Raw genomic sequence first — 23,026 nt, 5'->3', positions numbered from 1 at the left:
ATAAGAGCTCAGTTCTCGCGCTTCGCGTGCGCTCGTGTATCGCGCCAGAGCCCGCTAATCCGCCTGTTCTGCAGGCTACCGAACAAATGGTCCTTATAACACGACTAAGTCAGTTCAGAGGGTCAACAATTAATAACTAAACCAATCAGATTGCTCCATTTCCGGTCCAATATACTAAGTGCTGTCCCGAATGATCCCGTGAGATCACACCTGAAGATTTTCTAATAGTTTTATGGCTTCCGTCTCCGAAAGAACATGGTATAAATGTATTTCGTTTAGGTGTTTAATTAGGTTGCTTTGTAGTAGTTCCCACTGGGATAATCATACCTTTATATTCCACTCCCTGTGAATATCACACAACTTGACGCCGACGAGTTTACTAGAAGCTGTGTTTTCCAAAGTGTAAAAAACGTTGTTTAAAATAGCGTGTAACTTTTTCTTTTATTCTCTGGCTGCATGGTAACCTGTATTCAGCGTGTCTCAGATTCTTGTAAATAAACTCGATCATTGCTGGCGGCTCCCTCCACTATTTGTTGTATTACTTGTCTCCTTTGCTTATAATAGAAATGTTTTCTATTCGGCCGAGCGAAGCGAAATATAATAGAACATAAAATATTAAACTCTCTTTCCCTCCCGAGTCGGCTCCCAATTAAAATTGCCCGCTTGGAGTTTGCGATGCTTTTTCCAGTCCGTAGTCATGGCATTTTTTTTTTCTAATTAATTATTTCAATCATATAAAACATTTCTTATATACCAAGGCTGCTATAGACCGTACTGGGAGAGCATCGGCCTTCGGTCTTTCTTTTTACGGACTTCCCCTGCGCTCCGTCTGTGCTGTCAAGACCTCGGGCCGATATTACTCCTAGTACGGCCCTCGCGCTTGGTTAATAAGATATATCTAACGAACACCAGTGTTGCTTAGCGATCTTGCTATTCTTCAATCATGGTTTAATTTTGAAAACTGGTAATTGATCTTTTAAAAGCATTGAAAAGATGCAGAAAGAATAACTTACAATTCAGAATTTCGTTTAAATTGTATTTTCAAAATTTTTAGAAAATTTCCTGAGTGGAGGAGTGATTCGGAGAATTTGAAAAACTTTGAAATCTTTGACCGTCTTTTCGAAAAAATCCGAACCTAAAGATAGGCCTTTCAACATCCGGATATTTTTTGGCATATTTCGAAGATTCCGAGATATTTAGACAACATTAGGATATGTAGAAAAATTAGGGATATTTAGAAATATTCATAGCTTTTTTTTACTTATCTCTGTATTTTCCTCGCTTTTGTTCGATATCATACTCTGTCATATGCCAGATATAATCCAGTTCGGGGATTTCCCACTCAAAAAAATATAATCCACGTCACTAAAAGCGCTAAAGCTTCAAGTTTTCAAAATGAAGGATGCTGGTAACATGGAAGTGCCTGAATCATCTTCCTCAACTCATACTACGGAAAGATAAAATTTGAAGATTTTGTCCTAAGTCATTCAAAATCGGTGTATTTTTACGACAAAAATTAGAAATATCAAGAGGGTGTTTAGTGTGATATTTAGAAGATTTTTTGAGAAACTCTAGTGAGATATTTCGGTGGTTACACTTGATATTTGTTAAAAGGCCTACCTAAAGAGATATACAAATCATCATAACAAAGGACTGTAAAGAAGGGTGAGAAATTCCTTGGTAACATAGAGTTGTTAAATAAGTATTCTTTTCACTGTTCCGTTGAGATCAGTTTAAGGCAGGTACCTTGCCAGCAAGTCCCATATCAACTTCAATTTTTATCAACAGAGGCTCAAAAACTTCCTCAGATGATTTTAACGTTGCAACGATCTTAAAGGTGAGGAGAATTTCATTGTTAAGATTCTACTCTTTTCGGTAAATGTAATTATTTAACATCTATGGGCTATTCACCAAGCTTCCTCGGTCAAGAGAGCTGAATTATAACGGGCAAGATTTCTTTATGAGTTTATGAACATGTTCGCAACAAAGATGCAAGAAAGGTGGAGCCATATATATCGACGGAAAAAACTTGGTCAACATGACATAGACTGGCACACCAGTGTCGTTTGCGATACAACTGGCAATCCAGACAAGACAGCCACATTTCACCCGTTCAGGTAGCCACTTAAAAAGCAGGATTTCGTTTATCATACACTTTTGTAATGATTAGCAATGGTGATTGTTTAAAAAAAGAATTACTGTCAGTGCGCTGTTCTGAGTTTGCACCCACTCAAACTATGTAGATGTAGATGACAAGCTGGTTTCCAAATAACCCGCTGCGATCGACGCGATTGCTACAGAAAATGTTTAGTGAACCATACGACTGACTACTAGTGCACTGTTTCCATATGATCGCGGCGATCTCTTAGCTGTTTCTTACAGCATTATCGTAGCATAGTTAATAGAGGGGACTGGTTACGATGCCCGGCAAATATCAAAGAAGCAAACAAAAATGCCAAGATTTATGTTGGAAGGACCACAATCGTGCACAATCTTTTGTTTTGCGTTCATACAATATGCATGAATTAAGTAACCAAAACGTTTCTATTGGTTAGTTCCTCAGTCAGTAGTCAGTTTTGTGCACGGTCAAGGACAAAAAGAGAGCAAAAACAAATTACCACGAACTTTGTCGAGTTTTATAACCATTCCCCTCTATTAACTATGATCGTAGCTATTAGATGGAAACCCACCTTTGCAGCTGTGCGAAATTACCCTCATTCAGGTGACGCTGAAGTCATTTCCTTATGAATAGAAGTTTGAAACAATCGTTTCAGAAACAGACCGATTTTCAATACTTATTTTCATAAATCACCTGGCCAAAATAATTACTTTCACAGGCAAGATTCTTGCCTCGTGACGTAAGGTACCTTGGGTTATAATGCTAGTCTTGCTGAAGATTGCTCATTCATATATTTAGTTGAGCCATAATCGGGGACGGAGACCGAAAGCGCGCGCCATTTCTATTATTGGGGCTGTCCCCATGATATAGGACAATTTTGCTATTTTTAGAACAAATTGCGCCATCGCGTAAGGCACGCGCGCGAACATACTTCGAGGGTTTTGCGGATGTCGCACGGAGGAAATTTGCGTCTGAAATTCCTGAATTTTTTCATGCTTATGGCTCACAACTAAATTTTTTTATGTCTATTTTCGTCAGAAGCTGCTCCAGTTTGAGTGAAGCAAGACAGTGTCGAATTTAGGTATGTCTCGTTTTGTATCACTGACTAGGTTGTGTTCCGCTACTTCTTTTGCAAGAGATTTTCATTATTCCACTCTAAATTACACATATGTTGAAGATTAGCAGTTTTTCCACAATACAGCAGAAAACCTAGTTGGATATATTTGGATATAGCACCGTTTGAGGACTTCAAAGTTTCCCTCCTCTTGCCACACGCTTGCGAGGATTTCTTCAGAGTCTATCGCGACCGAAAGGTAAAAAGAATTGCAGTTTTGAGTTTTGCCTGAATTGTAAGCAACGTTTGGTGTTTCATCAAGGCCCAATAACTTTACGTTTGTAGATACTGTTCAGTTTTTTCTGTGTAAAAATCCAATAAAATGTCTGCCGTCGATGAATAAGAGCGCCCGCCAATGCGTGTTTTGTACAGTCAGTAAAACCACAGAGAGCACACAATCTTGTTGAATAGGAAGAGAGTACTATAAAGGAATGAAAAGAATAAATAGTTAAACGATCTCTTGCTGTCGTTTCTTACGCGACCTTGCAGGGAAAACCGCTACCTGCATGTCCTGCATAACACTGTAGCGCTAAACTCGTACCTAGGCCTTTTCGCGCTGTGCAAAAAGTTTTTGGTGTACATATATTATTGACAAGGGAGGCACCCTTCGCTCAGAGATTTTAAACGCAATCTGAAAATTTGCCCGAGCTCTAAATTGCGCAGCTTCCTCGAAACGAAACAAACACAAAATGAAGTGGAAAGAATTTTTCACAACTTGGCCAAATTTTTTTACGACAGCCGGAGAATTTTAACGTCTTGTGCAAAGTTTTTTTCTCAAATCACTTTTTGCAACATGATCGTACCGTTACCTAAATCCCAACCGCGTCATCCAGCCACACATGCTTTATCTTGACATGACAAATGTTTACAAAATACTTCCCCTGCTCCCAATTGTTATTGCAGAATCTAACTAAAACGCTTCTGGTATTAACTCGCGACATTTTGTTTCCATGCGGAGATTGGGTGACTCCCTACGCGCAAGAAAGACTGCGAACCAGGGGAGGGGTTTGAATAAAGATTTGTTGTGTCAAAAAAGCATGTGTGGGACAGGGAGGGGAGCGGTAGCGCGCGCTGGATGACGCATTTGGGATTTAGGTAACGGTACGATCACGTTGCGAAAAACGATTTGGCAAGAATTAAAGTCTTGTTTTCGACTCTGAAAAACTCACCTTTCCCATTAGTTCAGAGCATAAAACTACGTATAAGCGCCCTTCCTATTCCTTGCCTTATTCCCTACCATCGCTGTGAAATATCCGCAAGAGAATCTCGCAACTCTCACCTCTTGATCACGCAACATAACAACATCCACGCGAGAACCCACGACATGTGCTTGGATCCGCGCGGATATATGACGTCAGGATGGCGCAATTTGTTCTAAAAATAGTAAAATTGTCCCATATCATAGGTGCGCGCGGATATATATATATATATATATATATATATATATATATATATATATATATATATATAGTATAAATCTACCAGCGTTCTCACGAATGCCGTTCTCTGATTGGCTGCACTATTCATTATCTATTCTGCTGTAGACAGTGAGTAGCGTAGCAGTGTGCGCTTGGAGCCGCTTCTTGGCGTTTTCAAAGTGTCTGTGAAGAGGATTTAGTTTAAGTTTTGAACGACTGGTAGATTTATACTACAACAATTAGATTATCCGCTATCGATTTCTATCCGTAATAGTTGACGAGGGAGCAATAGAAATCTTGAGCTCATAATCTAATTGTTAAGAGGCGCCCTCTGTAAATATCAACTATGGTCATTTGGACCAGAAAAAATCAAATTCCTCAAACGTACTCAGATGAATGGTCTAGATAAGTGATTCACAAACATATATATTTCAGTTCAAATTGATTCGTATTTTAGCGCTGGGGCCTCCATCTTGGCTTTGCCTCTCCGAGAGGGCTTTCAGCGGCCATTTTAGGGCACATGTTTAACAATTTGCCATACAAAGAAAACGATATAAATCCGGGTAAAAACCCTTTATTCGTTACAAGCAAATGTTTCTTGTTACGTTGAGAGGCTTTTTTGGCAATTTGATCATCATCTGTTTTTTTTTACAGAATTTTAAATTTCTTCCCTTTCGGACTACTCATGAAGAGCCATAAACAGGCGGAATTTAAAGGAAAATATCGCCAAAGGTACATCATTTGAGATCTCAAAACTACCCTCCACTTAAAGAGCAATGTCTCACCTGTAAAAACATTTAATAAAATTTTGGGGCAGTTAAAACTGTAAAATGTTAGAAGAAGAAGTTTAAGCTGTGCTTTTGTCAACAAAGACCACCGTCCCAATTGGCATAATAACGTGAAAATAACGATGCACAGAGAAAATGATGATATATTTCACTTACCTCGCGATATGTCGACAACTGGATGTTCCACGATACCTCATGTTATATCATCAGTAGGTGTCTGCCACATTTTCGGTGATTAGCGTACGAAATCACTCTGAGACGTTAAAACGGTTAAGCAGATTTCAACTCTCCGAAGCGCGCGTCATAACATCTATCTATATTATTTGTCTTTCGTCTCATAAGTCGCCGTTTACAAGACGTTTAACAATTTGTTGAGATTCTAACCGACCAAGAAGTCTGTTAGCAGCCTTTAAAATTCTCCTCTTAATCGAGGATTCTTATCAGGAACTCGTTTAAGCGCAGTTCTGTTTTGATCTGTTGTGCACCCGCCATTATTCCACAGGTTGCGTTACATTCGCCAAGTGCACATTCCAACTGGTAGGGGTAGGGTGGGTAGGAAGTGAAAATGTAACCTTAACCGACTTCAAAGCCATTTTACGCATTTCTTTGGCTAAACTAGTAACTGGCTTTCCTAGAATGATTTGAACATGAGCTTCTGCTTGGAAATTTGAGGCAATTTCTAGGTTATTTTTTGCAGGGTGCATCGTATTAAAAAAAGGAAAATAAAAAACAATAGACAGTATCAGCTTCTTGATCAGGTGTATCAGTTCATTACTGAGGCCCTATTAGGTGTTTTTAGGATACTGGATATTTAGGTAAAAAATTAATAGGATACACGAAATTTAGGGAAAAAATTAATGTGGAAGAGCATGTTTAGATCAGATAAAGCGGGACACTTGAGTCTTTTGCTGCCGGAAGTGCCATCAAATTTTTTGGAAAGGCAACAGACTGACGAATAATTCGCAGGAAGTAACGGTAAGCATCGTTTTATTGAAACTCCTTTTTATAAGCCGTTCCACTTTTGCATCAGATAAGGAAATGCTCAGAAAATTACTGAAGAACAATTTACAGTGCGGTTTATGTTGACTTGTTCCTAAAAGAGAAAACCTCTTTAACAAGGCCAAAATATGCTATAGCGACAATCGTGGTGTTCACCCTGTCCTAGCAAATTCTACTCTTCCAGTCCCTGCTTGAAGAAATTAAACCTAAAGGCTGGGCCCTGAAAGTGACGAAAAAGGCCACTCATTTCAATGAAAACCAAAAAAACTACCTTGAAGAATAGTTTTTTCTCGGGTCAGGAGACTGCCATTAAGTCGAAGCAGTTACTGTAGCACAGAAAAATGAGGCACTCAAAAGATGAGGCCAGAATTAGGCGGTTCACCTTAGGCTGTTCCTGAATCCTCCCCACGTTCAATTCTCCTTCTCCAGAATGGCTTCAAAGCTCAGAAACAGACAGGAGAAGGTCCTCCAAGAAGACACAACAGCCGCTGAGAATCAAGCTGCAGATATTTTTGACAAATGTCAGTTAACTCATCCAATTGCTTATGACTCATTCAACTTGTGTGCCTTAACGCACCTATAATGTCTTTAAAAAGCTAAGCGTCAACATCAGTGCTTCGCTTGATATATGCGAGTATTTTAAAGCGCCCTACATAAAGTTGAAAACTAGTCTTGTGCAGACATGCAGCTGTGCTCCATCACAGAACTGAACGACATTAGCGGCTGTGGGTTGTCTCAGGTTTATAACGAACGGTGCCTACTAAATACAAACGCATTTCCTCCAGATTAGGAAAACATGGAAAAAGTAAATCTTAGCAAGGGTTATTAGAATCCACAAAGAAAACTGGGGGTAGCCATTAATTTTTCCGAGATAATTAGCCTTGAATCTCGAAGAAAACTGCTGACGGTAACATTTTTCTGAAAAAAGGTAAAGATATTTCTTCACAGATTTTCCTATAATTCACCTTTACATGCAGAAAACTAAACACATTAATAAACAGTCCGTGAGTCATGGCATTTTTTCTAATTTTTTCACTCATGTAAAACATTTCTTATATACCAAGGCTGCTAGGGACCGTACTGGGAGAACATCGGCCTTCGGTCTTTTTTCTACAGAATTTCCACTCCTCGTCTTAGTACGGCCTTCGCGCTTGGCTAAGAAGATATATCTAACGAACAGCAATTTCGCTTGGCGATCTTGCATTTCTTCAACTATTTTTTTTTTAAATTCAGTTAAAAAGTAGTAATACAGTTGAACCCCGCTCTCTCGAAATCACAGGGGAAACGAAAAATCGTTTGAAATAGCTGGAGTTCGAAATAACCAATAGTAAATGACTGAAGGACAATTCCAAGGGAAATGGTTTTGAGTTTGAAATAACGGGGAATTCGAAATAACATCTATATTTGATGTAACTACTGGTGAGCCGCTTATGTCAGGTTACTTTCATTCTCTGGGTCTGCATGTACAGCGAAACTGAATAAGAGCTGTTATAAATAGAATGGACTGCTGTAACACAGGGTTGCAATGGGGTACGCTAGTATCAAGGAGATACTTTGTAGAATGGCCAGTTTTCTTTGGCACAAAGCTGGTCATCACTCCCCCATAACATGTACAGCCGTAGTATTTCTATTCGGGTTAAACAACTTACATCCTGGAAACAGTAGCTCTCACTGAACATATCACACATTTTTATGAAGCCAAAGAAGTTTTGATTTAGAGAAAGGGAACTGAATCATAGACATAAGCTATTTGCCAGCACCTTGCATTGAATAAAGTTGTGTAACATTATCTAAATTGGTGTTAGAAAGTAACAACGCAGGCAAACCACAAGAAGTACAAATTATTTGTTGCGACAAAAAATATACTTTTCGGTTGACCTATGTATCAACGTAAATACTCGAACAGAAAGATGATGTTTGTTAGCAAAGTTGGTCACACGCAAATGTCCTCCCATCTTTATAGCTATACTGCAAGGTAGACTGACCAACAGTACAATCAAATGAAGAACACAAAACGAGCTCAGGATACTGAGACTACAAAAAACAGAATTATAAATAACATTGATTGGTTTTCATTGATAAGTTTTTACAGTCGGCCAGTAATTCACTAAGGCATACAGCCATACTGCGAGGTAGACAACAGCAGTACAATCAAATTAACAAGACCAATCAACCCATGCTGCCGGCCAGACTATTTGTGTGGCCAACCAGTATGAGGAGAAGTCGAAAGACGTGGTTATTCATGCTGATGCGAAGAAGGGTGATCAGCAATCCGTACCGTTCTTTAGATCAAGAGCGAAGTCCATTTGCAAATATAATCGTGCTAGTCGTGGCGACAGAGAACCTTCCAGAATTCCTTACAAGAAAATGTTGAGCTTGTTTAAAGAATGCATTGTGCATTACTTAAGAAAAAAAAAAAAACGTACCGTGCACTTGTTGAAAATGTCTTGCTTTACCTTCGAAGAACACCATTTCTCACTACCTCAGATTCTCGCTTCACATAAAAGAAAACGCAGCGAGAAGACCCTTGCAGAACAAAATATACTCTGTCAAAGATATGTACAGCTACACACGAGTAATGCCGGCGACCTGAAAGCCAGCTGTCACGACAGCTTTCACAACTTTCTAACCTGTGTTATGATTCGTTCAAAATACTATCCGCCTGGCGATTGGCTAGTTATTCAGCTTCCGGTTGCGAGTGACTAAGTAATCATTTGCATATGACTTTCTAACCTGTGTTGTGATTCGCTCGAAATACTATCCGCTTTTCCGCCTGGCGATTGGCTAATTAATCGAGCTTCCGGTTACGCGTTAGTGAGTGACTCATTTGCGTACAAATCCCCACTACACTCTTGGATGCTATGCATATCAACGAGTAATAGCAACGCTGAAATATGTATATGGAACAATGGGCGATAAAAATGTGTATGTATGTACATAAATAAAGAATTTTCAGTGAGCTGCCTGCGCCAACGACGACGTGAAGCATTCAGAAGGATCCTGAAAAGATTCTAAGTTCAAGCCACGGCAAGTGCAGACAAAAAAAAGAGTTAAAAGAGGCCAATGGACGGATAACTTCTGAGGCTATGTGTAAAAATTGCACATTTATTAAAAACGTTCCATCTTCAGACCTTCATCGGCTTACAGCAGTGGAACGAATGAATGCACTAATTATAGGCCAATCTCTGTCCTTCCCTGCTTTGGTAAAGTACTAGAAAAGATCCTGTACAAAAGAATAATTAAATGCCTTGATGAGAATAAAATATTCCGATGTCAGTATTGTTTTCGCAAGAAACACTCAACAAATTTAGCAGCTATTCTACTAGTTACTAAGATATTGCAAACAATGGAAAATGGTGAATACGCTATTGGAGTGTTCTTAGATCTTCCGAAGACGTTTGAAACTATTAATCACATAATACTACTGAAAAAAAACTTGAGCGCTATGGAATTAGGGGTGTCGTCTCAAAATGGTTCAAAATTATCTGACAAATAGTAAACAGAGAGTAAAATATAAATATATGGAATCAGAACAATTAACAATCAAATGTGGAGTGCAACAGGGATCTGTTCTAGGGCCTCTTCTCTTTCTTAATTGAATGAACGATATTTCTAAGTGCTCTGAAGTTTTGTCAGTCATTCTCTAATTGGTTCCTCAGTCACAAAAGTATAGATAAATTACAAAGAATTATGAATCAGGAGCTCCAGAAAGTTGCGTCTTGGCTTTCTGCTAATAAGCTTTCCTAAATCTCAAGAAAACACATTTCCTAATTTTTTAAATCGGAAGGAAGGAAATTAAGCCAAAAGGTTTCAATCAAGATAAATGAACAAGCAAGTGAGATACTTAAACATAAAAAAATTCCAAGGTGTGTGCCTAGATGAGGAACTCTCAAGGAAATATCACATTGACCAAGTTACAAGTAAAATATCAAAAATGACAGGAGTCATGGCTAAGGCAATGCAAGGCATTATCTCAGTGTCTCTCAGAATTTATGAAACTATGGTGTATCCATACTTAACTTATTGCAATATCATTTGGTCAAGCATGTATCAAACCAGGCTTAACTCCTAGTGCTCCACACCTCGAACGAAAGAAGTTTTCCAGTCGTTTTCTCTAAGTTCAAGAGGACTTGCTCAATAGCTTCAAACTGATTGAAGACTGCAGTGTGTATCAAGGAGAACAAGACAAGACTCGGCATTTTGGCCTCGCAAAATAATAATAATGATAATAAATTTAAAAAAAATTGATTCTCGCCTGAAATACTGTGATGCGCCGACGGTGTCTCCAGTCAAGAGTTCTGACATAACCATGGCAGTGGCATTTTGCCTTGTTGGTTTATTCAAACTTCGAGCTGTTTTTCACAGAGCTCTTTTTCTGAATTTATTAGATGACTGGGAAAATAACTTCATTGTGATTGGTTGAGATCGGACCTATTTATCGTTAATACTTAATTTGCACTGCAATGCAAATTAATGCGCGCACGTGAATTACGGATTTACACTGCTCTAGCAATTAAGAGTTTACACTGCTCGTGATATCGGGAAATCCTTTCAAATTTTTCAAATAGCACTTGTAGTCTAAATCCTTAATTGTAATGGCATTCATACGATTACCTAGAGAAATTTTTGCATTAATGCCTTAATCAAATTGCCTTATTTTCTGACTTCCTGAAAACCTAGTGAAAAACAAAATGGTTAATTTAACGACTTAATATAAGTCATAACCAATAACCCCCACCCCCCCCCCCCCCCATCTTGACTTGTTCCACGGCGGAGGTATGAATTATCTATTGCGTGCGAGAATTAATTTTCTAATAAGTTGCTACTATAACTACTCGCTTGGTTTCACTGACATGATTCTTGCTTCGAGACGTCAGGGTTCCACCGCTGTTCTTGCTGGTCATACACGTAGTTATTATATAGACACGACTGTTTTACTGGAAAATACACCATTCGTAAATTCATATGAAACTACACCCGAGACACGAGTGGCGTATTCTCCTTATCCTTAATGGTGAGGATATATATTGATTCACGGTTGTTTATGCAAACAATCAGTTTGTGTAGATAATAAAAAGAAAATTACACGGTGGCTTGAAGATATGAATTATATTTTCGAGTGTTAGAAACACCTTTTTTACTGAATCGCTGCGTTCGTGCGTAAAATTTTGTTTTTACCAGTAGAAAATGCAATTCATATAGTCACGGTGCCGTGTGATATCATCTATATATGCGTCCCCTCCTTCCAAGGAACAACACGTATGTTGGCTCTAGACAAAACATTTTTTATTTTCTTTTTCAAGGTAGAGTCCGTTGTTGTGATCCTCAATGAAGACGTATAAAAATTACGTTTGTGGCTTGACTGTGGTGGCCTTGGGGGCGGCGGTATTTCTTTTCTTTGTAACGTGGCCTCGAGCGTTAACCAAGAATTATTCAATTCACTACTATAGAGAAAATACCGGTAAGTATTGAAAAAAAATTTTCACTGGATTTTGTTATTTAAATTTTAGTTATTTACTGAAATAAATGCTGTAGAAACTAATTCTTTTTTCACATGGTTTTAGAGGTTTTACAAGGTATATAATTTTTTTTTATTGCAGTGAAGATTATGGGTGAACTTTCGCTGTTCGGGAACTTTGTTTTATTTCTTAATACCCATTTACATCTAAAGAAAGCACGCGAACATGGCTGAAGTTGCTCTAATAACACACACGAAGACAAGTTGCGCCACATATATATATACATTATCATATAACTGAATCATATAATTAATTTACATACTTTGAGCTACTTGTTCTTCTTTCCAGAGAAACTGGACCTCAAGCGCAATTCTCCGTACGATGCCGTTGAATCGTTTGTGTTGTTTGTTGGTTATCCTAGAAGTGGCCACAGTCTTATAGGCGCCATTTTGGACTCTCATCCAGAAATAATCATTCCACACGAGTTCGACCTCCTGAATAAGTTAAACAGATTTTTTGATGACCCAAATGAAGAAAGTAACAGTCGAAGACTCCGGATTTTTTCCAAGCTGCATTCTGTCTCACGTAGACAAGCCATGTTTGAAAATCGTTCTCCAAACTACTTACATGGGTATTCTTACCACATTCCAGGAAGTTGGCAAGGAAAATACAAAAATCATTTAAAGGTAAGGGTAAAGTTCACTTTCATAGTCAGCTCGATTTTGCAATTCCAGTTTAATTCTTTAGTAGACTTAAGGTTTTCACTGTTTAGAGTCTTGATTCCCCCCCCCCCCCCCTCCCCTCAAACTAAATTGCAAAAAAATATATAATCAACGAAATGAGGTTTTAGAGGTCAATTCAGCAGTTTATATCTTACCATTAACGTAGGTAATTGGTGACAAAAAAGGGAGCGGAACAAATAAAGTACTCGCCACACCACAAGGACTTCAACGTCTACAGGAGCTGCAACAAACAGTAGTGGTTCCAATTAAACTAATTCATGTTATCAGAAATCCGTTCGACAACATCGCTACAATATGCCTGTACAGGAACATAGAAAAAAATATCAAGTGAGTCAGACATCGTAATTTTGCCGCTTAACACTTTAAATAAACGATAGCCTCCATTTGGCGCGGAAATATGCTCGGGATATTTGTCCGCGAACATTATCTGTTCCGAGAAGCGAAACAGTTTTCCGAGAGCGTGGCTCGAGTAAAACTGAGAGCTTCGAGAAGCATATATTTTTTCGAGCACAATTATATATTCCTTGAAGAGCATATTTACATCCTAGCATATTATCGCGCCAAATGGAGGCTATTGTGATTATTATCCTTCAAGCATTTTTCGCAACACGCGCGGTTTTGAAAATTGGGGAATATCACTCGGGCATTTTTTAGACATCCGAAAGAAGACTTTTGTCTCCCTGTTGAGAGCGGTGTATTTCTTTCCCTTTTCAGAAAATCGGTGGACTTCTGCATCGACAAATATTTCCTTAGAGCTGAAACAGTCCAAAAGCTTCACGAGATGTCCAAATATCCAATCCTCGATGTTTACAGCCGCGACATGATTGCAAAGCCGAGGGAGACTCTGCATAAATTATGAAAATTTCTTAGTGTCACTTGTGATAACGAATTTATCACCTTAGCGTTAAAAATCCTGTTTCGCAAAACCTCTAGAACGAGGTATTCTGTACAATGGACAAACAAACAGAAAGAAAGGGTCACTAATGAAACCCTCAAGTATCAATTCTTAAAATCTGTCTTTTCATTTGATAGCGATTAATATAACCGTGTTAAGTTCTGTATAGTTGGCCAGCATCGCACAGCACTTCTTTACAAAAGTAAACATGGCTGTTTCAGACTCTACTTTATGACAAGTCTGTAATGTTTTCTATGGGAAATTTTGATTCCTCTGTGTTTTCAACCTTCTCTGTAAAAGTTACAAGTACGTTTTTATATAACACTAGCTATTTTCCCCAGTTTTGGAAGAACTGCTATACTTGCTTGTTTGAAACGTAAGCAGCCGAAAGACTGACAGCCTTAGGAAGACTCAGGATACTTACTATAGGGGAAAATCAAAATTAGTCGCTCACTTCCTTCGCTGATAGCTTGCACGACGAAAAGTATACCGGGCACTATAACACAGGCTTAGATTCTTTAGGGAAAGTAAACTTTAGTAACGTTTTAGTGGCATTTGAGATCAAATTAATGTACGTGACGTCTGATAAAACCATTATAATAGCTTCAGTCAATGTGTCGAGTTGAATGACTTCTAAAATATACTGGTTATTGACAAGGCTTCCATCAGTGAACAATGTCTTTTCACTTTTGACCTCTCAAAGTCTTTATCATGATAGTACTGCCCCTTTAACTCAGTATCAAAAATGCTGAAGATCAGACCTACTTTACAGATAAATCCAGGTTTAGATTGGGACTCTGAACTGACCACGACTAATCGAAGATTAATCAACAATTTTTAGAGATTTGGATAACTTAAATTTTAGGTACTTCATTTGGTCAAATATGTCACAAACTGTGGAAATATACTGTTCAAAAAATCTCAATAGTAACATATTAACGTACGTAGTATGCAAAGGATATTGCATGGTCGCGCGGAGAAACGGAATTTCTCTTTCGAGTGTTGAATATTTGAGTGCAGCGCACGAGTGAAATATTTTTCAACGCGAGAAGAAAAGTATCGTTTCTCCAGAAGGCCAGGTAATGTTCTATTTATTACATAAACACCAATGAAATACCAAACCATTCCATTTTCGTTGCAAAAGGCGCGATTTATTATGTAAACATAGCAACGGTTATCTTTTGCTACTGGAGATATCATATTTTCGTGCAAAAGCTCACCTGCTATTTCATTGCTAGGTGGTCAAGATGGCTGGTAATTTTATTCACAGTTCTTAAGCGGGCGGAATTCAATTCAACAAATCTTGTAACCTCATTGGTCCCGGTTACGGCCGGAATTTTCACACCGAAGAACAACTTTCGAGAACTCAACTTGTAAGCTAAATGGAACTAATATCAAGTAGCTAGAAATAAATCTGTTATTTAATTTAACATTGCCGGTACGTAAGCTGATTCAACGACAAATAATTGTTTAATAACTTACCAATTTACAAACCATTCAACCACAGGAAAACCTAAACATGTCAGTTCTTTATCGTCCTCTATCTTATTGTCCTCTATCTTGAGTGTGACCCTCGGCATGCAGCCTCGGGAAAAAATCTGGACGAAACTTTCTTCACAAGACTAAGTTTCAATTTCGCCATACACCGGCCCAAATGGACCCATATACACAGACCCAAACTCGGCCTGTGATTTGTTGCTGGGGCCAAACTTGAGAGAATACACCTTATTCCAAAATGGCCGCCATTTTAGTATTCTTTTGTTTACTTGAAAATGAGCCCTTGTTGCCTCGTTTAAGGGAAAATATTCTTTTGAATTTCGAGTTTCATAGCGAGGCAAAAAGGGCTAATTTGCAAGTAAACAAAAGAATACTTAAATGGCGGCCATTTTGGGATAATGCGTATGAAGTGATGTGACTGCATGATCCAAACATTGAATACTCTTCTACTGGATGCCACCCAGTCTTACTGCTGGATGCTCCACGGCAGGAAATATTTGTTCATATATATATATAAAATCTGTGCTTTTCCGCACGACACGAATTGCTAAGAAGAGAGCTGTGTAGCGTCACTGTCACGGTCAATTCATCAGTTTAAGATTGAGTGTTTGAGAGTCGCTGATACTGATGAAGAGTGCACACGTTTCGCCGAGGGCTGCTGCCGTCTATCGCGCCCAAATCTGAATTAATCACTTATTGTATATGTCTGAATTGATGAAAACCGTGTTGAAGACTTTGCACCAAAATAGCGGGCATGTTTGTGGAAAATCGCTCAGATAGTGTACATAAATATGGCCATGTCGTACTGAGAGTGCTATCTACCTCGTGTACTCTTAAGGTGGGACTTAACCTAAAAACACAGCATGTTCCAAACATTTTCTGGCGGCTAAGAGTTAACTCCAAACCATGGCAAAGTATACATTTTAAAAAGCTCAAAGACCAAAGATTATGAAAAAAATATTTGTGTACCCTACGACTGTATTGTAACCTGACACCGGCTGATTAAATCTGCCACCTGCTTGGGAATGCCAGGGCTTACTTGAGAAAAAATAACTCCTACAAGAACTGATCAAAAGGAATCATTTTTACATTTTACAAAAGAAGACAAATAGCTTGCTGTGACAAGCATAGAGATTTTTGAAAAGTTAAAAACACGTGAGATGATGGCCAGTTAAATCTGATGCAGAAAATCTAGCGTACGTGTCAATACATAACTTCGACAGAATGCACTGGATGGAAAAGTTCTATGCTTATCCCACAGGACGTACTCAGAACAACAAATCCTGAAAATTTTAGCACAATTGAATAAATCCTTCTCAAGATATCTTTTCTCGAAGGCGAAAAGAACTGGTTTTGAGAAAACGAGCTTTAAACTTACAGTAACAGTACTAGTCCAAATAAAACTTCAATACCTTAAGATTCGGGTTCCGTGAAAAACAAAACTTCGAATTTCTTTCAGAATTTTGGGTTAGGTCCCGCCTTAATAGAGGCCGTACCATGCCTATACAAGCCTTTGAAGTCGCTGCAAATGAGTCCAACGAGCCAAACAAAGCTACATTAGAGCTTAAATTGATCATTTGATTCGCGGCACTAATCTAGACATGCTGAACCTCTGCGATTTCACCTAAATGACCTCACTATGTCTTTACTGTGGGTTAAATTAGCCAATCATGGCGACAAGAGCATGCTAGGCAGTGGCTTTCTAAAGGCCTGCATTGTCCTAAATGGACTGAACAAGAGCTTCCTACATCGAGAATCGATTGAACTTCAAACAAACTAGGCCATAATTATGATTCAGCGAGAACACTCAACAAGCCACGCACATAAATTTCTTCCGCGCTAGCGAATCACAGACAGTTCTGATAGTTAGCTAAGCCGAGAACGCCTAAAATTGATAAAAGAAGGAAATTCTAGCTACTCACGATCAGCGCTTGACGTGATGTTCTTCACTCCCTTCGTAGCCATGTCTTGCTCGCAAATAGCAATGTCCCGGATGTAATTGAATTTCAACGAGCGGGCAAGTACCATATCCAGACTTCAACAGATTTTTTTCTAAGTCTTTAGCCCCATCAAAGTTCAGACCACAGAACGCCAACAGCAGCTAGAAATGTCTAGTCCATTGCACGTCTAAGCCCTAAATTGATGTGGCTAAAGATCTTTGCTGTCTAAAGCAAGCACAACATTATCGCCACAGTGCAAACGGCCGTACTATTACGGGGCTAAATGTTGACCCGTTTACACATCTCTGGCCCGCCTCACGTACGATAATGGACGACGCTTGCTAGCAAATCGTTAGACTTGCGCCTTCATCGGACTTAATGATGTCCTCGGGCAGACTTGCTTTAGACAGCAAATACAGAACGCTAACCGGTCGGCTCCTTGTCAGAGTCACCGCGCCAACTGAATTCAGACGAGTGTAGCCTGGGCTAGATAAATAACTCACGACTGCCATCGCGGGTCCACGCTCACGCGGGACCTCCGCGACTTGCGTGTGTCGGGTTTTCTTAGCATTTTTTAAGGAAGTTCGGCTGTCTAGCCACATAAAAACACATCTCAGCCTAAGATACACACTTGGCATTCACTTCAACTTATAATAAATAAGCCTTTTAAAGGCTATCCGATGCACCTTAGAAATGCTCTTCTCAAAATTCTGCCGGAAATCGACGGGTGCACTCAAAATATGATTCTACAGTTGTCGCAGGAGCAAAAAAATTTGGAACGCTTCACGAATTTGCGTGTCATCCTTGCGCAGGGGCCATGCTAATCTTCTCTGTATCGTTCCAATTTTAGTATATGTGCTGCCGTTAAGCGAGCACGTCTATGGCGTACGTCAAACACAATATATATTAGGCTGTGTTGCGCAGCACTGAACCTTGTGGGACTTGCTTAAACTAGCCTTGAGGCTTAGCGCTTTGTTGTAAGCCTATTATTCCCACGCATCTCAACGCATGCGTGTGTGTCTGCAATATTTAATTCAAACTTTCAACAACGTTTCTGACGATTTTCCGAGACTTTTTCCGGACTTGAAGTCAAGTTAAGAAAGTTTAAATTAGTTCTTCAACTGAGTAAATTGGTCCAGGATCAACGACACATTTATTACGGAAATTTACGGAAATTTTTGGAAACAGTAAATGCGTCACGCAGTGCCGTTGATATTTCGTCGAAGGTCTTCCTACTCGTTAAATTTTTTGGCGCCTACAATTGTATAAGCGTATGGATACCTATGATGGTTTTTTGGATTCGATAATTCTGCTGTTATTTCCAATAAGTCACAAGAAGATTTGGGAAAGTGAACTGCGTCGCGTTGAACGACGTCTCTTTTGTTTGACTTTATGAGCAGTTTGGCACTCTATTCATCCTTTCTGATCCTGTCACGCGGATGATAAATCATACCCAGAGGGGATCACATGGACTGGCGGCCAATAAAATACCATTTAGTGGTATCGTATGTCAGTGGTACGAAAATATATAATGAATCCAAATGAAAACACGCAGTAAATTTTCATTTTCCCTCTGAATTTCCCGCGTAAACGTTACAACTACGTTCCACTAGAGGCCGCGTTATCTTTTTCCAGCAGTTACACACTCAGGGCGTGCGCAGTGATATCTTTCAAAAGGGCGGAAAGTTGTGGTGGCCGATATGGCATCAAAATTTGGCCTCGTTGTCCTCGTTTTTTCCTTGAGGACAATACTCTTGTGTTAATGGGAGTGGGAAGTGTCGGTTATACAGCTAGTATGTGGCTAGGGGTCATGTTTACAAAGGTACGTCAAAAGTTGTTTTCTGACTTTAATTTTTTACTACTTGTGTAACGTGTCGAACTTCGTCAATCGATCCTAGCCTCTGACATACTGCAGAGGTACAAAGTTACGCTTAGTTTATTTATAGTGGTGCGTAACTTAACTTTTCATGACCTGAACTTATTGATCTTGCTGACATTGTGGCAATTTTGAGTATTTTTTTTTTTTTACATTATTATTTCCATGTATCACCTGCTTGCTGGATAAAGGTGAAATGAAATGTCCATCAAGCTTTTCAAAGTTCTGTACTTTAGAAAGTAGAATTGAAAGAATACTCTAGTATTATAATTACATATTGCACAAAGGTTTTTTAGATCTTGGGTGCCTAAGGCATCTGTCAGCCTTGTATCAACTTACACCATCAGTCAACTTGTCAACCAAGTGTCGGTCAACATATCAACCAAGTATCGGCCGATATGTCAACTGACACTGGGTCAACATACTCTACCAACACTAGGCTGACGCTACCATTACTTGGTCAGCTTTTGTTTTTCACATTAGATATGTATTCGAGATGATGGCTGTTTGTGCTGTAGCTTGCTCCATCAACATATGGACACAGGCAACATAAACTATTCTTTCATATCCCCTGTGGCTAAGGGGAAGGAGCTAGGAGACAGCTGCCACTCCAGCAAAACAATGGTTTACAATACACACATAACACTGACAGTTGACAGGCCAGAAAAAAACTCAGGTCCTATGGCCGGTAGTCTTCTCTGCAGCCGTTTTTGGGGATGTCACGCAACGCTCCCCCCAAAGAAACGGTTGCTCACATCCGAACAACATTCCTTTCACGGAATTAGCCAACCACCGCTTCTGTTCCATTTTCAAGAACATTTCTGTGCCAAATTCGCCCTTTGAAACTTGTCCAATCAGAGAATGGTTTTTATCTTTGTATGCCATTTGGGAGATGTCACAAATGAACATACAGATTTCCGGCTTTTGTTTATGGACGTCGAAAAATACCGCCGATGCCAGAACGAACTTTCTATGTAGCTGAAGACTCCTCAAAGTTCAGGCTAATTATTAGAAGCTTTCAACTCAAAAAATTATTGTCTAGAAGGAAGATATCTATTTTAACTTGATAAAGGAACCCGGAAATCAAGTAGCTTCGCTCGATTTCTTGACAGCGAGTTCTGAATGCCGCTCTTTCCTCCTGATTTCAATCTGTAGGAAGCGTTTAGCCCTTGATGGACATTTACAATTTGACATTTCCAGAAAATATGTATTCTCTCATTAGCTGAACATAGTGATGATCACATGAAGCAATTGTAGTTAGGGCTTTCATTTACATTTTTTATTCGTCTGTCCTGATGGTAGCCTGCGAACACCACCTATTTTTGGCGATGTGTTGCGTGAAGCCAGAAATCCCTCGTGTGTTCGCACTGCAGGCCTTTTTGCACGAAAGCTTACATCATTCACACTTTGTTATTATGTGATCGGTCTGTTCCACAGAGCACAAACAAACCACAAACACAAAAGGAAAAGAATGTGGTTCGGATGTGAGCAGCAGTTTCTTTGGGGGGAGCGTAACGTAATATCCCAAAAAACGGCTGCGGAGGAGACTATATGGCCGGGGGCAAGTAAATTTTGTTCTTGGGCAAGTGAAAATAGAAGTTCAGTGGCCCAGTGGGCAAGTGAAAGTAGCCTCAGTAGTCTTGTGAGTCTGAATGAAAATGTCAGCTTGATAAATGATAATTTCCAGTCAGAAGCTATTTCAAAACTAAAGACTACCAGATTAGTTAACCACTGAGTATAAAACAGATTATTAGGAATCCAAGCATGCTTTGTTTGCGTTTGTCCTCTGATTGCCATACTGGCCGCCACGTCAGCAAGTAGCATTTTAGTGTGGGCAAGTGAAAACTGAAATTTAGTAGCCCACTGGGAAGGTGGATTTCAATGTAATTTTTTTTTCTGCCCTGGTCAACCGATACACCCGCCAACTGTTGATCACAATGTAATGGTCAAGGTGTTGGCTGAGTGTGGAACCACATACTGACCAATACTTGAATAACATAGCAACTGGCACTCTACAGACTCTCAGTCAACATGTCGACTGAGTATCGGCCGCTATATTGATTGCAACAGATCCCTAAGTACACAAGATCATGTTTTTTGCCTTGAGTGCAGATCAGTCCTCAACTTAATCATCTACAATGTAATTCTAGGAGTTGTGAATCACATTTATTTCAGAACTGATGTAAATGTCAGAACTGAACCAAATTTCTACTGGAATTTCCTACATTCACACCCTCCCACATTGCCATCTCTCTCTCTCTCTCATTTTTTTTTTTTTTTTTTTTTTTCATTACACTTTCTCAGAGTGTCAATTTCTAATTCATGGCTTTGAGAAAGTTTCAGGCTCACAGGAATACATCTACAACTTCTATCTGACCCTTCATCTTGCAAAGTCTTGAAAAGCCATTCACAATAACAATTTCAAAGCCTTGTTGCTTGTTAATTAATTTAATAACTTTATTCCAAAATTTCACTATGTGCTCCATCAATTGGTGGCTTTCTGATATTGTCAAAATTGTAAATTAATTTGAACCACCTATTCTTAAAGCAATTCAGACTATTAACATGGTGTTAACATTGTTGATAATAACTTCATGTAACTTTTGATATCTTCTGACAAGAACTCGTACAACTCTAAGCTGTGACCATGAATATATCATTTAACAAGGCAGACACATGCAGTGTTATTTTATGTGCAGAAGATTTATTGGATTTGTTTTGTCAGTAACTTCATAGTGGTAAAAAACATAATACTGGGTAAGCTGTTTTGATATTTGACTTATATGGAAATCCACCCCCTATTATTTTCCATGAATTTAATTCAATTTAACTAAAATTTGATTGTTGTTATTTAAGCAGAAAAAAAAATGTTTTGACTGTGATACTGTATTCTCCCAGTCACCAACCTGTGTCAATACAACAGTGATGTATTTCTCACTAATGTTTCAGATTTCTTCAAGACACTGCAGAAAAGGGCAGACATTCAACAAAATGTTCACACTGCATTCATGTTCAGTGCAAGATTGACAGATCTTGATTCTTCCCATTTGAATCAAGGACATTGTCGAGAACAGGTGACATTCTCCAATTGGATCTACACTAGATGTACATGTATCAACACAAGCTGCCCAGGTTTCCTAGATTCAATTTCGCATTTTATTAATAAGCGTATGATATGGAGTTGCTTATTATTTTATAATTTTGTGTAAAAGAGGTACACGTACATATTCCATAATAGGGCACTAAATTGAGGGATACCTTTCACATTTTAATCTTGACAACTGGACTTTGTTTTGATTAAAATGTTCTGTGCCAAACTCAGCTCAATACACCACATTACTATTTTAATTAATGACAAAAACAGGATTTAATCGCTTTATGATATCTTTCAAGCATAATTTATTGTATTTCTTTTTTTTTTTAAGTTTTACTTTTACTTTTTTAATCCTTTCTCAATATCATAATTCATTGGACTGGAAACGTTTGAGGGAGAAGGGCTACTTATTTGAGAGGAGCACAGTTATTGTCTGTTTTCCTTGACTGGGTGCAAACTAATTTGAAGGAGGCAATTTTCATTTCACCAGAAAAAGTCCAGACACTTACAATGGAAAAGAGCTCCGTAATTATATTTAAGATTGGGTATGTGTCCAAGAAATTTCAATCATTTTTGTTGTTGTTGTTTGGTTGTTGAATTGGGTAGCAGGGAGAAGATGCAGTTGTGAGTGCTCTTGCCTCCCACCAATGTGGCCCGGGTTCACTTTGTTGTTGGTTCTCGCCTTGCTCCAAGGTTTTTTTTTTTTTCTCCTCGGGTTCTCTGGTTTTCCTCCCTCCTTAAAAACTAACACTTCTAATTCCAATTTGAGCAGGGTAAAGGACGTGCATGAAAACCAACTGAGGCTTATGTGACTTCCTCTCTAAATATTGCAATTTTAAATTATCTTAAACTTACGAGTGCAATCCAGTTGATCTATTGACAGATTTTTACAGTACAGTATATGTCTGTGGCTTTATCCAATCACTTTTGCTTATTTCATAATTTGAAATTCATAGCTTGGTATTAAAGTTTTTTTTTTTTTGGCTCATGTTAGTGTGTCTCATCTTTAATTTAGAAATAAACCAATGGCCAACATCTCAAGCAAACCAAAGGAGAAGTGTTCACCGAAAATTTTCGTACGAAA

The 23,026-nt window shown here is 38.8% G+C and overlaps 1 protein-coding gene and 1 non-coding gene across 3 annotated transcripts in view; both read right to left on the bottom strand.

The window, feature by feature from the left end:
• The window catches only part of LOC145501127 (uncharacterized), a 31,971-nt gene extending 13,442 nt beyond the window's left edge, over positions 1-18,529 (bottom strand). Inside the window, exons 1-4 of one of the 2 annotated variants that reach the window (XM_081480682.1) lie at positions 16,955-18,529; positions 12,775-12,860; positions 12,220-12,391; positions 4,738-9,661 (exon numbers count right to left, since the gene is read on the bottom strand). In XM_081480682.1, coding sequence (XP_081336808.1) covers positions 9,606-9,661; positions 12,220-12,391; positions 12,775-12,860; positions 16,955-17,060 — 420 coding nt within the window. In that variant the 5' untranslated portion in view covers positions 17,061-18,529 and the 3' untranslated portion in view covers positions 4,738-9,605. Of the gene's footprint in view, positions 1-4,737; positions 9,662-12,219; positions 12,392-12,774; positions 12,861-16,954 lie in introns of those variants that run through there. The other variant, XM_081480681.1, reaches the window with a different exon arrangement.
• Positions 17,740-17,848, bottom strand: LOC145501915 (U6 spliceosomal RNA). Its single transcript, XR_014051273.1, has one exon. It is a non-coding gene; the product is annotated as a U6 spliceosomal RNA (small nuclear RNA).
• Positions 18,530-23,026: the final 4,497 nt, after the last annotated feature.

This window comes from Orbicella franksi, chromosome 10 (assembly GCF_964199315.1).
Source record: "Orbicella franksi chromosome 10, jaOrbFran1.1, whole genome shotgun sequence".
NCBI lineage: Eukaryota > Metazoa > Cnidaria > Anthozoa > Scleractinia > Merulinidae > Orbicella > Orbicella franksi.
This window is presented reverse-complemented; position numbering and strand designations above follow the sequence as displayed.